Source organism: Sturnira hondurensis, unplaced genomic scaffold, assembly GCF_014824575.4.
Source record: "Sturnira hondurensis isolate 20B ecotype Veracruz unplaced genomic scaffold, ASM1482457v3 Scaffold0004136, whole genome shotgun sequence".
NCBI classification, from domain to species: Eukaryota; Metazoa; Chordata; class Mammalia; order Chiroptera; family Phyllostomidae; genus Sturnira; species Sturnira hondurensis.
This window is the reverse complement of record NW_028076767.1, coordinates 22060360-22077154: the sequence shown is the minus strand read 5'-3', so window position 1 is coordinate 22077154 and position 16795 is coordinate 22060360. Positions and strand designations below refer to the sequence as shown.

Here is a 16795-nt window from a genome sequence, read left to right as displayed (position 1 = left end):
TTTTACAACATAATAAAAGACAACCTAGGTGGGGAAAAAACAACACAAGATGCAGAGCTTTGCATTGGAACTTGACAAGAAGAAATATTTTTGCCATTTGTGCTGCCTGCCTCTCTGAACATGATCCTGGTCTGTTCAAACCTGGGATTGGAGTACTGAACCCTGCACTGGATATGTGGCTTTGGACAAATCGCTTTCTCTCTACAGTCTTGGATTTGTTTCTCATTTCTGAATTGAGACATATATTGTATTTGAGTGATAAAAAGGTAACAAAAGCCCCCCTGGCTGGTGTAGCTCAGTGGATTGAGCGTGGGCCTGCGAACCACATGATCGAGGTTCGATTCCCAGTCAGGGCACATGCCTGGCTTGCAGGTCAGTTCCCATCAGGGGACTCACAAGAGGCAACTGTACATTGATATTTCTCTCCTTCTCTCCTTCCCTTCCCCTCTAAAGACAAATAAATACAATCTTTTTAAAAAAGGTAACAAAAATTTAAAGGTAACAGGGTTAATTGCTTCTTACTAAATATTCCCCTTTTTAGTGCTATATATTTTTAATACATTTAATTGATGATGCTATTACAGTTGTCCCATTTCCCCCCTTTACTCCCCTCCACCTTGCACACCCCCTCCCACACACATTCCCCCGATTTAGTTAATGTTTATGGGTAGTACATATGAGTTCTTTGGCTTCTACATTTCCTATAATATTCTTACCCTTCCTCTTTCTATTTTCTACTTACCATCTATGCTACTTATTCTCTGTACCGTTTCCCCCTCTCTCCCCCTCCCACTCCCCTGTTGCTAACCCTCCATGTGATCTCCATTTCTGTGTTTCTGTTCCTCTTCTAGTTGTTTGCTTAGTTTGCTTTTGTTTCTGTTTTAGGTGTGGTTAATGATTGTGAGTTTGCTGTCCTTTCACTGTTAACATTTTTCATCTTCTTTTTCTTACATATAAGTCCCTTTAGCATTTCATATAATAAGGGCTTGGTGATGATGAACTCCTTTAACTTGACTTTATCCAAGAAGCACTTTGTTTGCCCTTACATTCTGAATGAAAGCTTTGCTGGATAGAGCAATCTTAGATGTAGGTCGTTGGATTTTATGACTTGGAATACTTCTTTCCAGCCCCTTCTTGCCTGTAAGGTCTCTTTTGAGAAATCCGCTGACAGTCTAATGGGTACTCCTTTGTAGGTAACTGTGTCCTTTTCTCTTGCTGCTTCTAGGATTCTCTCCTTCATTTTAATCTTGGGTAATGCAATTATGGTGTGCCTTAGTGTGTTTCTCCTTGGGTCCACCTTCTTTGGGACTCTCTGAACTTCCTGGACTTCCTCGAAGTCTATTTCATTTGGCAGACTGGGGAAGTTCTCCTTTATTATTTGTTCAAATAAGTTTTCCACTTGTTGCTCTTCTTCTTCCCCTTCTGGTACCCCTGTAATTCGGATTTGGCATGTTTAAAGATGTCCTGGAGGTTCCTAAGCCTCTCCTCATTTTTTTTTGAATTCTTGTTTCTTCATTTTTTTTTGGTTGGATGTTTCTTCCTTCTGGTCCACACCATTCATTTATCCCAGTTTCCTTCCCATCACCTTTGGTTCTCTGTACATTTTCTTTTATTGCACTTAGTATATCCTAAAGAAAGTGACTTCTTTAACTCCTTGGTTGCAGGACTTAGATACAGTTCAATTTTTTTAAAATTTAATTTGCCACCCAATTCGACCAGTTCTGTGAGCATCCTGATTATCAGTGTTTTGAACTGCGCATCTTATAGGTTAGCTATCTCTTCATTGCTTAGTATTTTTTTCTGGAACTTTGATCTGTTCTTTCGTTTGGGTCTCTTTTTTTGTCTTAAAAAGACAAAAAAAAAATCTCACTATGCCTGTTACATAGTGAGGGGCAGACCTTAGGTGTTCACCAGGGTGGGTCATTCCACTGCATTGGGCTGTGACGCTGTCTATGGGAGAGGGGTCCGGGTGGGAACAATGACGCTTGCTCTGCTCTCTGCTGGATTTCAGACACTTTCCCCGCTTCCCACAAGCAAATTGGGCCCTTCTAGTGCTGGTTCCAGGGTGGGTTGGCCTATGTATGTTCTAGGACCCTGTGGGTCTCTCCAACGAACTCTCCTGTGAGGCTGGGAGTTTCTCCCCCTGCCTCAATGCCCATAGGTGTTTTCAGTCAGTGATTTGAGGCTTTGTTTCCCCGTGCTGGGACCCTGGGTTGTGCAGCAACCCAGGTCCCCCTTTTTTCTCCTAGTTTATCTGTGAGTGAATGTAGGACCACCCAGTCTGTAATCCACCATCTGGCTGGGTCCACCTGCTGCTGCATTGCTGGCCCTGCTCCACAGTCTGCCGCCTTGCCCATCCCTGTCCTCTGTCCTCCAGCTGCCATTTGCCCAGAGTCCTCTCTGCCAGGCTGCCCGCTCCACCCCTCCTCTCAGTCTGGATGAAAGTGACTTCTTTAACTCCTTGGTTGCAGGACTTAGATACAGTTCAATTTTCTGTCAGTTCTGGTTGTTTGTTTGTTTGTTTGTTTGTTTTGTAACTGTTGTTGTTTTTCTTTTAGTTGTGCGAGGAGGCACAGTGTGTCTACCTACGCCTCCATCTTGGCCAGAAGTATTTATTTTTCTATTTATTAATTCTTTTGGCTTAGGTAAGAACTACATGTAGTTTATTTTTCTAGCGGAATGTGTGAGTGTGTATGGAGTATGTGTGTGTGTGTAAACACTGCTATATCTTTCTATTTTTTCTTAAATTAGGTTTATTAAAGTATAATTTACATATAATAGTTCTTTTCACTGTATTGTTGTATGAGATTTGAGAAATACATACAGTTGTGTAACCACTGCCAGTACAATTAAGACACAGAACAACCCTAACTGGTTTGGCTCATTAGGTTGAGTGCCGTTCTGCAAAGTGAAAGGTCTTTGGTTCAGTTCCCAGTCAGGGCACATGCCTGAGTTGCAGGTTTGGTCCCCGGATGGAGAGTGTTTATGACAGGCAACTGATCAATGTTTTTCTCTAACATCAGTGTTTCTCTCCTTTTTTTTCCCCCTCCCACCCCCTCTCTAATAATAAATAAATAAAATCTTTAAAAAATACTTATAAAAAAAGACAGAACAGTTCCATTGTCCCTCCCAAATGTATGCCTCTTTGTAGTCAACCCCTGTGCCATCCTCAGCCCCTAGAACCACTGACATGTTTTCTCTCCCTATAGTTTTGCCTTTTCTAGAATGCCATGTAAATATAAGCAAAACATAGAGGATGTTTACTCTGCTAATGTTGAGATTCCTGAAAATATGCAAAATTATTTTATATATAGGCTGTATACTAGTTTGAAATAGGCTGTGTTTGCATATCTAGGTGTATAACTGAGAATAGAACTTTGGTCACTAAAAAACCAAACTAATTCTTAAAAGAAGAAATGTTGCTAAGCTGGGTTTTCCACCCCCCGGTAATTGGGTTTCTTTTGTATTTTATAGATCTTGTATGCGTAATCCTATGGAAAATATTATGAAAATAGTGAAAGAAATAGGAGAGACTTTCTGTCAACACTACACTCAATCAACAGATGAACAACCAGGATCTCACATAGGTAAAAGCACTAAACTAAAGTTAACACAGCATTAAAGGTAGATTTTCCCCCCAAAGAAGTGGAAATTGAAGTTTTTCCTTCCTTGCTATTCTTAATTTATCATATTTAAGTTTATATGTTTTGTTCTTTAGTCCTTAACAGCTCCTTCTCAATAGCACATTTTCCTTTTTTCCCCTAACAGACTTTGCTGTAAACAGACTAAAGCTTGCAGAAATTTTGTATTATAAAATATTAGAGACTGTAATGGTTCAGGAAACACGAAGACTTCAAGGAATGGACATGTCAGTAAGTAAATCCACTTTCTCAGCCACTAGCAACGTCCAAAAATCTTAAGCCTAGAAGTGCATTGAGAGGTTCTTATAATGCATTGTTAGGGGCCATGGTTAATGTTAATGGCAGACTTAGCCAAAATGACAAATTAGTTGACCTTAATTGTCTTCGGCATGACTAGAGCTAGACATCTCTAGGTAGGAATGTGAAGTAAGTAAAATTCGTCTTTGGTACAGTATCCTTTCCATTCAGGTCCTCTTTATTTGTCCTTCATTCAAAGCTAGGTAATAATGAGCACCCTTCCCCTGACTATAAAGCCAATTGATAATTAAGGTATTTGCTCATATCTCCCATGGATTTTAGAGGAATAAATTCTTGTGGGGTATTGTGTTTTGTTTCTTTTTCATTTTCTTTGAACTTTTGATCAAATCTGACCACTCTATCTATTGTGTTTTGTTTCTTTTTCATTTTCTTTGAACTTTTGATCAAATCTGACCACTCTATCTAATTGCTATGTAAAGGAATGTTTTTTATAACGTCAAACCTATTATATATCAGTTTCATCCTCCTCCTTCTAGATTCCTCTTGGAATCCTCTGACCTTCAGTTCCAATAGGAACAGATTGATGTGTAAGGGTGCAGCATAACTATTGTAGTAAAGTCTCTTTGTTTCAGCCTGGAAATTTTCATCTCTCCTGTCTTGGTTCCCTTTTTCCTGGATTCCATGTGTTTCATGATTTACACTAGTACTTGATAGAGCTTGTGCTCCTATAGCTTGCTTACTAAGAAAGAAGTAGATTTTCAACTTTTTATTTTGAAACAATTAAATTCACAGAAGTTGCAAAAGTATTATAGGGAGGTGCTATGTATCCTTTTGCCTCCACTGGTTACATTTTACATAGTACAAGATCAAACCAGGAAATTGACATTGGAACAACGAATGTCTTTCTCTCCCTTTTTCTACCATTGTATCACATGTGCAGATTATATATAACCAACACCAAAATCAATATACAGAACTTTGTCCACTACAAAGATCTCACTTGTGCCACCTCTTTATAGTATTGCTCACTCTTTTCAGCCACTAATGTGTTTTCCGCTTCTGTACTTTTATAGCACACTCTGTATAAGTTCAGTTCTTTTAAGTTTGTTGAGGGTTATTTTATGATATAGGACATGTTTTTATCTTGGCAAATTCTGGGAATTTAAGAAGTGTGTATTCTGCTGTTGCGTGGAAGATTCTGAAATGTCAATTGTGTCCTGTTGATGGACGGTGTTGTTGAGTTCTCCATATCCTTGCTGATTTGCTATGTAGTTCTACCGATTGTTGAGAGAGTGGTACAGAGGTCTCCAGATATAATTGTGGATTTATCTATTTCTCCTTTCAGTTTTCTCAGATTTTTTAAATTCACATATTTTGAAGCTCTGCTGTTTGATGCATACAAATTGAAGATTTCTATGTCTTTTTGGTAAATTGATCTATTTATTTATCATAGTAAAGTGTCCCTCTAAATTTGGTGATTTTCTCTGTTCTGAATTCTGTCTGATGTTTATAGCCACTTTTGTTCTCTTTTGATTAATGACTGCGTGGTATACCTTTTTTTCATCCTTTGGTTTTGTAGCTACCTGTATTATTATATATATATGAAGCAAGTTTCTTGTAGGTAGCATAGGATTGAGTCATATGTTTTTATCTATTCTGTCAATCTCTTTTAATCAGTAAATTTATACCACTTACATTTAATTGTTGATATGTTGGTGCAGCAATTTTCAACCAGTGTGCCACAAGAATTTTTCAATCATACAACACCTGACTATTTGGTCAGGGGCACTAACCTATTTTCCCTTAGATTGTCATGTAAAAGACAACAGCCAACACAATAATAGCCATCTGGTGTGAGTGAATCAAAATTATACCTATTTTTGTAATATTGGGAAAATATATTTTGGGGATGCCACAGAATTTTAGCAATTAGTTTATGTGTACCATGAGATGAAAAAGGTTGAAAAATCACTGTGTTAGGGCATAAATCTACCATTTTATTTTATTTTTTTGTTTTCTATTTGGTCTCTCTGGTTCTTTTTTTCCCTACTTTCCTGTGGATGACTTGAACATTTTTTAGACTGTATATCTGTGTGTTGATTTTTTTAGTGGTTGCTCTAGGTATTGCATTATACTTATACATAACTTCACAGTCCACTAGTGTAGATAGATTACCAATTGGAGTAAGATGTGGAAACCTTACCTCACCTTAAGTCCTATTTCTAAAACTTTGTATGATGTTTTTTATAGTCACACTTGATTGGTAGTTGTCTGTATTTAGAATTCTAGATTGACAGTCATTTTCCTTTGCCATTTTCAGGCATTGCCTCATTATCTTCTAGATTTCAGTGTTGCTAATTAGAAAAAAAGAAGTCCAATGGCATTCTTTTTTCTTTTTAAAAGATTTTATTTATTTATATTGAGAGAGAGAGAGGAAGGGAGAGAGAAAGAGGGAGAGAAACATAAATGTGTGGTTGCCCTTCACATGCTCCTATGGGGAATCTGGCCTGCAACTCGGACATGTGCTCTCTTACTGGGAATAGAACCAGCAACCCTTTGCTTCTCAGTCCAGCTCTCAGTCCACTGAGCTATACCAGCCAGGGCAGAAGTCCAATGACATTCTAATTCTCATTATTGATATACTTTCTGGAATCTGTTTACTTTCTGGAATCTTAGTATTCTCTTTTACCTGCAATTTACAATAAAGTGCCTTACTGTACATCTTTATTAATATATTGGGCATTCCTACAGAGTTGCTCTTTTAGTGCCAAAATTTGTGTCCTGCAGTTTGGAGTAATTTTATTGCATTACTATTTCTTAGATAATATGTGTCCCACTGAGTTACCTCACTGGAATTTTTAGTTTTCAGATGAGGCATCTTCTGGAGGTTATTTAGATTTCTTCAAAGTTTTTTTGTGTTGCTTTTATTGTCTGTTTCCTCTGAGTTTCTTGTTTGTTTATTTTGATCTTTGTATTTCTTTTTTTTAATGTTTTTTTAATTTAATTATTTGTCAAATACAGTTTTCCGTCCCCCAACTCCCATCCCAGCCCACCACCCCCCGTGCTCCCCACCTTGTATTTCAATGGAAGGTTTTCTTCAAATGTTGGATTATTCTTGGCTGTTCACTTATATTTGAATGAGACACTAAAAATGAGACATTAATAAACTCTTATGTTGACAGACATCTTGATTCAAAACTCTGGATGCAAGAGTGAGAATAGAAGGCCACCAGCCTCAGATGATTATGTAATATTAGGGACCTTCAACTGTTGGCGTCTGCAAAAGCTTTTTGGGAACATTTTAGTTTCTCCAGAGAAGTCTTGGCTAATCTCTTGCCTCACAGTTGGTTTGGGAGTGCAGGAAGAAGAAAGGAAACTTGATGTCACAATTTCACTTATAACCTCAGTCTCTTCTATGCCTAGTGTTTTCAAATTTCAAGTCTCTAGTTCAGTTCCATAGAGAATAATTTTTCAGATTTGTTGAGATAGACTAGAGGCCTATCATCTGACTCCTTAGAGTAGGGGTTGAGTGGGTATAGTTCTAACTACAACAGACTTTCAAATCATCCATGTTGGCTCCTTGCCCAACCGGTTTTCTATTCTGTATGTGCCTTCAGTTGCTTTGCTTCTTCTCACATTGCATAGAACAAATTCATTTGTCTTAAATGTCCCCCTTATGTTTGACCGTTTTACTTTCTGCTAAGTAATTTGTCATCCTTCCATCCATTTCCAGTTTCTACATATTATAGTTCGCAGTTATAGATAACTTGTAGTTTTTGCCAAAATAGTTTCTGGGTTTTTTCTCTTTGTTGATTGGGAATGGTGTTTGAAAGAAGGATGGCGCCCTGGCTGGCGTAGCTCAGTGGATTGAGCTCAGGCCTGCGAACCAAAAGATCACGGTTCGATTCCCAGTCAAGGCACGTGCCTGGGTTGCAGGTCAGTTCCCAGCAGGGGACTCACGAGAAGCAACCATACATTGATATTTCTCTCTTTCTCTCTTTCTCTTCCCTTCTAAAGATAAATAAATAAATAAGTAGAAATTTTTAAAAGCTGTCCTAATTATTATTATTTTAAAAAAAAAGAAGGATGGCACAGATAGGATGTTTAAAGCTGAAAACTGAGGTTGAATCTCATACTCAAGGATGAAACAGGACTTTTATCTTCTTAGTAAACTATTTCTTCCTCTGAACTTTTTAAAGTCTTAGTTGTAACATTATACTTTTGATTTCAGTATATTGATTAGTAAGCCCTTATGTTGACAAAACGTTGGTAATAAACATTGTTAATAAAACATTTTAAAAAACCAGCCCTGGCAAAGTAGCTCACTTGGTTAGAATGTCACCATGATGTGCCAAGGTTGTATGTAGGTTTAATTCCCAGTTAGGGGACATATTAGAGTCAATGAATGAATGCATAAATAACTAGAACAACAAATCATTGTTTCTCTCTCTCTCTCTCAAAATCAATAATTAAATTTTTTTAATTTAAAAAGTTTTAGTAAATAGTCCTAGTGCTTTTCTTTTAATGAGAATTTTGACTATTTTATTATTTGCTCAATTTTCCAAGCAGATTGTGATACAGGCCTAATTTAAATATATCTACCACTGAGCAGGATTATATATTATAAGAAAACTCATCACAAGTTTGAGGATTTGAATGTATATCTCTAATAATCCGCTGTTAGATAATATACACAAGTTATTTTATATTATTTTTATAGTCATTCTATAAACAAGAGACAAATGATGAAATGCTAGAAATGTTAAACTGTGGTCTTTCTCTTCCCCAAGGTTCTTTTAGAGCAAGATATATTTCATCGTTCCTTGATGACTTGTTGTTTGGAAATTGTGCTCTTTGCCTATAGTTCACCTCGTACTTTTCCTTGGATTATTGAAGTTCTCAATTTGCAGCCATTTTATTTTTATAAGGTGAGATTAAAACAAAGTTCTGTTATGGTATACCTCACACAAGAATTCTATTTATCTAGAGATAAGAAAACACACACACACACAAGAATTCTGTTTATCTTAGTGCTGAGGAAGCAAGCCACAGTGATGTTTGGAAAATATTTCCAGAGATATTCTGAAAACATATATTCCTTTTGGGTGGAATCAAGTACAAAAGAGAGAGGATGAATGGTATATATAGATTAAGCCAATCTCGTAGCTTTGGTTCTTTTTCCATGACTGACTGGCAAAGGTAACCAGGAACTTACTAGTTAACTTTGATTTTCCATATTTATGAATGAAAATCATAATTCTGGACTTACTATCAACATGTCAGATAGTTAAATGCTGTACTCACATTCTCCCACAATGACATAAAAATTAAAACTAAACTACAGAACAATAATCATTCAGAATCATCTAAAGTCTAGCTGAACAGAAGCCCTATAACTAAGGATATAAGAAAAAAACTGCATCAAGACTGAAAGGAAGTGCAGAGATGCAGAACAAGCTGGTCCCACACCCAAGTGTGGCAGTTAAAAATCAGGAAGGATATCTCAGCTGCAGAGGTATCCCCTGAGGAGCAAGGGGTCTGAGCTCCAGCCCAGGACTCCAGTGCTGGGAAGAGAAGTCCCCAAAACTTGAGCTGTGAAAACCAGTGGGGATTCCGAGTGAGATGAAGGGCTTCTAAAGTCCCAGGCATTCCTCTTAAAGGAATGTAGGGTACAGTAGCTGTGCCACTGTACAGTGGCACAGCTATTGTACCCTACAGGACACCTACTACATAAGGCCACTCTACGAAGACTTGGAGACATAGCATCTCTAGGTAACACACAGAAACAAACACAGGGAGGCAACAAAATGAGGAGACAGAGAAATATGTTCCAAATTAAAGTGCAGAACAAAAGCAAGAAATTGAAAACAATAAAAGAGAACTTCCTTAATCTGGCAAAGGAAATAGACTTCCAGGAAGCTCAGAGAGTCCCCAAGAAGTTGGACCCAAGGACGGACACACCAAAGCACATATAATCACATCACCCAAGATTAAAGATAAGAAGAGAATCCTCACAGCAGCTAGAGACAAAAAGACAGTTACCTACAAAGGAGTTCCCATAAGACTATCCGTTGATTTCTAAAAAGAAACCTTGCAGGCAAGAAGGGGCTGAAAGAAGTATTCAGAGTTGGGGAAGGCGGACCTGCATCCAAGATAACTCTGTCCAGCAACACTATCATTTAGAATGGAAGGGCAGATAAAGTGCTTCCCAGATAAGGTCAAGTTAAAGGAGTTCATCATCACCAAGTTCTTATTGTATGAAATGTTAAAGGGACTTACCTAAAAAAAAGATTAAAAAATATGAACAGTAAAACAACAACAAACTCACAGTTATCAACAAACCAAACCTAAAAAATAAAAATGAACTAAGCAAACAACTAGAACAGGAACAGATTCACAGAAATAGAGATCACATGGAGGGTTATCAGCAGGCAGGCAGGGGAAGAGAATTGGGGGAAAGGTACAGGGAATAAGAAGCATAAATGGTAGGTACAAAATAGGGGGAGGTTAAGAATTGTATGGGAGATGCAAAGAACTTTATGACCCATGGACATGTTCTAAGGTGGGGGAATGATGGTGGGAGGGGGAGTACAGGGTGGAGGGGAATAAAAGGGAGGGAAAAAATGGGACAACTATAATAGCATAATCAATAAAACATTTTTTTAAAATCTTGCTATTTGCAACAACACGAATGGACCTAGAGCAACAATTTTCAACCTTTTTCATTTCATGGCATACAAAATAATCACTAAAATTCAACGGCACACCAAAAATAATATTTGCCAATCTGACAAAAAAAATAGGTGTAACTTATGATGATAGTAACCACCTACACTTTTTGCTCCAAGGTGACTTTTTTAAAAAATTGGGTGCCTACCCCTGATTGGAATGTCTTGGTTGGAGCATTAGTGTATAAACTAAGAGGCTTGTAGTATCGATTCTTTGTAATAGCAAGCTGAGATCAAAGTCTCTCTTCCTCTCTCCCTTCCCCTTTCTTTGATGTTTCTCTTCCTCTTTTTCTCCCTCCCCCTTTCTTGTGATGTTTTTCTTCCTTTTGTGATGTTTTTCTTCCTTTCTTTCCCCCTTCCTTACTCTTTCTATAAAATCAATAAGCATGTCCTTGGGTGAAGACTTAAAAAACAAAATGTGCCTATACTTGTATATAAGGATTTTTGGTGCCAGTAATTAACAAATCACTTGCAACCTGCTCCATTATATGACCTGTATATTTATGGTTCGAGGCACCACTGATACCAGACAGCCATTGTTGTGCTGGCTGTTGCCGTTTTTTTTCTTTGACAATACGAGGGAAAAGAGGTCAGTGCTTTTCCATCTGAATTGTCAGTTAAGTGAGGTTTAAATATTTTTAGTTTCTTTGGGAAAATTGCTTCTTTCTACTTTAATGTTTATGTGTATATTTAGCTGTTTAGCTTTACTGTTAGGAAATATATATCATTTTATTGAAGGGAAGAGTTGTTTTGCCCTTATTTGATGGCAACTTATTTTAACCCTTTTTTACTTAAGTGAAATGCCTTTGTTTTTTAACCATATAAATAACATACTCCTTTAAAAAAGTACAACTGTAAATATTAAGATTCTAATTATAAATAATAATAATCACTTAATACTTTTATGTTCTAGATATTTACTCTTTTTTAAATGGAAATAAATGGCAACATTTATATTAGGTTGACCAAATAAGTTCTTTTGGTTTTTTTTGTGAGGTGGCCCTAGTAGTGTTAAGTTGTCCTTAACCTCTTTCAAAACAATTTTATTAGACTGTATTGTGACAGCTGTCATATCAGTGTCCATTTTTTTAAATCTTATCAAAGTTGGTGAATTTTTGTGTAACCATTTTAACATTGAAGATGGAAGAAGATAACATTTTTGGCATATAACATTTTATTATTTCAAGAAAGGTAAAAATACAACTGAAATGCAAAAAGATTTGTGCAGTGTATGGAGAAGGTGCTATGACTGATGAAATGTGTCAGAAGTGCTTTGTGCTAGAGATTTCTTGCTGGGTGATACTTCACAGTCAGGTAGACAAGTTGAAGTTGATAGCAATTAAATAGAGATGTTAATTGAGAACAATCAGTGTTATAGGAGGTAGCCGACATACTGGAAATATCCAATCAATAAAGTTATTGGTGAAAATGAAAAATGTGTCTTCTATTATACAGAAAGAACTGTATAATAAAATAAATAGAGTCTTTGGGCAACCCAATATGAACAGAGTTTCTTTAACAATGTTATTCATTCTGATCTTTTGAGCTATTAGGAAGAATAATGTGAATTCAAAATAGCATTCAAAATAGCAGTAAATTCACATTCAAAATAGCAGTAAATTCAGAATAGCAATGGACTGGGAACTCAGTATCTGACTTTTGCCACTATTGGACTGTTAATAGTTTTCACCTATCATTGTCTTAGTTTTTCATATATAAAGAAAACATGAAATCTATGTGAAATATATGTGTATATATACATATATATATATAGATATATACATATATATATATATATATAAATCTTTAGAGGGGAAGAAAAGAAGAGAGGGAGAGAAATATCAATATGGTTGCCTCTCATGAGTCCCCTACTGGGAACTGGCCTGTAACCCAGGCATGTGCCCTGACTGGGAATCGAACCTCGATCCTCTAGTTTGCAGGCCCGTGCTCAATCCACTGAGCTATACCAGCCAGGGCAAAGTTTAGAACTGACTGCTTAAAAATACATTAACTTGCCCTGGCTGGTGTGGCTCAGTGGATTAAGCACAGGCCTGCAAACCAAACAACCGAGGTTCGATTCCTAGTCAGGGCACATGCCTGGGTTGCAGGCCAGTTCCTGGCGGGGAATGCACAAGGGGCAACCATGCATTGATGTTTCTCTCCCCCCTCTCCCCTTCCCCTCCAAAGATAAATAAATAAAATATTTTTTTAAGAAAATACATTAACTTCTCAATGTTCTTCTCTCCAGGTTATTGAGGTGGTGATCCGCTCAGAGGAGGGACTTTCCAGGGACATGGTGAAACACCTGAACAGCATTGAAGAACAGATTCTGGAGAGTTTAGCATGGAATCACAATTCTGCACTGTGGGAGGCTCTTCAGGCTTCTGCAAACAAAGTTCCTACTTGTGAAGAAGTGAGTCAGGACAAGACTGATAATCTGTCATTTTATGAAATAACAGCTTTATTGAGATACAATTCACATACCATACATTCACCCATTAAGAGTGTACAGGTCAGTGGTGTTTAGTATAATCACACTGTATGCAGTCATCACCACCTTCAGTTTTGGAACATACTTGTCACTTCAACAGGAAACCATACCCTTTAGCTATCACATTCCTACATCCTGTCTTTTCCCTAGCCCTAGGGAACCTTTTATGGGTTACCTGTAACCCTTTATGCAACTAGTAATCTACTTTCTGTCTCTATTCATTTACCTATTCAGGACCTTTCACATAAATGGTATCATACAGTATGTCATATTCTTTTTGTGATTGGCTTCTTTCAGTTAGCATAATATTTTTAAGATTCAATCATGTTGTATGTACCAGCACATCATTTCTTTTTATGTGCTTAATAATATTCCATTACATGGATATACCAAATCATTGATGGATGTTTGGGTTGTTTCCACCTTTTGACTTACAAATAATGACTCTATGAACAGTAATGCACAAGATTTTGTGTGGAGATAAGTTTTTATTTTTCTTGGGTATATATCTAGGAGTAGAATTGCTGGGTCATATAGTAACTGTTTAAGCATTTGGGGAACTGTCAGACTTTCTTCCAGAGTGGCTGTACCATTTAACAGTCCCACCATCAATGTATGAAAATTTCAGTTTCGCCACATCTCCTCCAAATTACTTATCTATCTTTTTTAAAAATATTTTTTTAATTTTATTTTTGGAGCAAGGGGAAGAGGGAAAAAGGAGAGAAACATCTATGTGAGAGAGAAACATCAATTGGTTGCCTTTTACACACACCCTGGATTGTGGGACCAAAGCCACAACCCAAGCATGTGCTCTGACTGGGAATTGAACTGGTAACCTTTAGCTTTGTGGGGTGACACCCAACCAACTGAGCCAACCAGTCAGGGTTTTCTTTTTTATTCTAGCCATTCTAGTAGGCATGAAAAGATACCTCGCAGTTTTTATTTGTATTCTTGTGATGACCTGTGATGTTCACACATCTTTTCATGTGCTTATTAACTATTTATATATCTTCTTTAGAGAAATACATATTCAGATCCTTTGCCCTTTCTTAAATTGGGTTACTTTTTATTGAGTTACATGAATTATTCATATATTGTCTGTAGAACCCTTGCATGCAACATGTTCTATCGGTTACCTTTATATTTTCTTGATGAAGTCCTTTGGAATAAAAAAGTTTTAAATTTTGATAATGTGTAATTTATCTCTTTTTTGTTGCTTATGATTTTGGTGTCATATCTAATAAACCATTAATTCTATCACTTTTAATTTTTTAAATGTCCACATAAAGAATTAAATACTTTTCATTAGTAATATTTAGAACTAAAAAAAATAGAACTTTGTCCTTAATACATACAAATAACACATTTAACATTTTTTATTGATTATGCTATTACAATTGTCCCATGTTTTCTGCCTTTTATCCCCCTTCACCCAGCAACACAGTCCCTCTAGCATTCCCTGCCCTTAATTCATGTCCATGGGTCGTGCATGTAAGTTCTTTGGCTTCTTTATTTCCTATACTATTCTTAACCTCCTGTTTATTTAGTACCTACCAACTATTCTCTTTATTCCCTGTACCTTTATCCCCCATTCTTCCCCCTCCCTGCTGATAACCCTCCATGTGATCTCCATTTCTATGATTCAGTTTCTGTTCTAGTTCTGTTTTTTTTAAATATTTTATTTATTTAACTTTAGAGGGGAAGGGAAGGAGAGAGGGAGAGAAATATCAATGTATGGTTGCCTCTCATGTGTCCCCTGCTGGGAACTGACCTGCAACCCAGGCATGTGCCCTGACTGGGAATCGAACCGCAATCCTCTGGTTTGCAGGCCCATGCTCAATCCACTGAGCTACACCAGCCAGGGCCTTGTTCTAGTTTATTTAGTTTGCTTTCATTTTTGTTTTTTAGGTTCAGTTGTTGATAGTTGTGAATTTGTTGTCATTTTACTGTTCATAGTTTTGACCGTCTTTTTTGGGGGGGGGTGAGTCTCTTTAAAATTTCATATAATAGGGGCTTGGTAATGATGAACTCCTTTAACTTGACCTTACCTGGGAAGCACTTTATCTGTCCTTCCATTCTAAATGATAGCTTTCCTGGATAGAGTAATCTTGGTTGTAGGTCCTTGCCTTTTATGACTTTGAATACTTCTTTCTAGCCCCTTCTTGAGTGTAAGTTTTATTGTTTGTTTGTTTTTTTAAGAAGTCAGCTGAGTCTTACAGGAATTTCTTTGAAGGTAATTGTGTCCTTTTCTCTTGCTGCTTTGAAAATTCTCTCCTTATCTTTAATCTTGAGTAATTTAATTATGATGTGTTTTGGTGTGTTCCTCCTTGAATCCAACTTCTTTGGGACTCTCTGAGCTTCCTGGACTTCCAGGAAATCTATTTACTTCACTAGAGTGGGGAAGTTTTCCCTCATTATTTTTTCAAATAAGTTTTCAATTTCTTGCTTTTCCTCTTCTCCTTCTGGCACCCCTAGATTCAGATGTTGGAAGGTTTAAAGTTGTCCCAGAGATTCCTAAGCCTCTCCTCATTTTTTTGAATTCTTATTTCTTAATTCTGTTCCAGTTGAATGTTTATTTCTTCCTTCTGCTCCACATCATTGATTTGAGTTCTGGTTTCCTTCCCTTCCCTTCACTGCTGGTTGCCTGTGTATTTTGTATTATTTCACTTTGCATAGCCTTCACTTCTTCCTCTACTTTGTATCTGTGCTCAGTCATTTCTTTGAGTATCCTGATTACTGATGTTTTGAACTATTGAATCTGATAGGTTGGCTATCTCCTCATCACTTAGTTCTTTTTTGGAGTTTTGGGCCATATTTCATTCATTTCATTTGGGTCATATTTCTTTGTCTGGGTACACCTGTTACATTGTAAGGAGTGGAACCTTAGGTATTCGCCAGGGTGGGGCAACCCACATTGCTGGTGTCGCGGTGCTGTATGAGGGGGAGGGGTCAGAGAGGGGACAATGCTGCCTGCTTGCCTCTTACCCTGCTTTCAGCCACTTTCCTCGCTTCCCACAAGCAGATTGTGCCTTTTTAGGTGCTGATTCCCGGATGGGTGGGTTTGTGTATGTTCTAGTGTCTCGTGGGCCCCTTCAACAGACTCGCCTGTAAGATAAGTTTCTCTCACTGCTGTAACCCCCATAGATTTTGAGACCTTAGTTTCCTGCACTGTAGCCCTGGGTTGCTTGATTTGTCTCGCTCCCCAGTTTTTCTTCCTTGCTTCTCCTTGCATGAATGTTGGACCGCCTAGTCCACCAGCCACTGCCTTCCCTGTCCCTGTCTGCGAGCCGCCACAGCTAGTCACACTTTCTCATGGTCCTAACTGCCCCAGCTTCCTGTCTCCACCCCTCCTACTAGTCTGGATGAATGTTTCTTTAACTCTTTGGTTGTCAGACTTCCATGCAATTCAATTTTCTGGCAGTTTAAATTTATTTTTATTCTTCCTTTGGTTGTGGGAGGAAGCAAAGCTTGTCTACCTGTGCGTCCATACTTGCTGGAAGCCAGAAATTGAGTTTTTCCCTTCATTTCTGTTACTCTTTTGTAATTCTTTTTATTCTTACTTGCTTTTCCATCACCTTATACTTTAATCTTAAACTTTCCCCTAATTCCAAGCTATTGAAGGAACTCTCCAAGATCAGGAAGAACTTAAAAGAAAATGGTTTCTAAAAAAAAAAAAA

General features: G+C 37.4%; 1 protein-coding gene across 1 annotated transcript in view; it reads left to right on the top strand.

The window, feature by feature from the left end:
• RBL1 (RB transcriptional corepressor like 1) overlaps positions 1 to 16795 on the top strand; it is a 64300-nt gene that overhangs the window by 23897 nt on the left and 23608 nt on the right. The window contains exons 10-13 of the mRNA XM_037044021.1: positions 3475 to 3587; positions 3769 to 3872; positions 8690 to 8827; positions 12876 to 13040. Coding sequence (XP_036899916.1) covers positions 3475 to 3587; positions 3769 to 3872; positions 8690 to 8827; positions 12876 to 13040 — 520 coding nt within the window. The remainder of the gene's footprint in view (positions 1 to 3474; positions 3588 to 3768; positions 3873 to 8689; positions 8828 to 12875; positions 13041 to 16795) is intronic.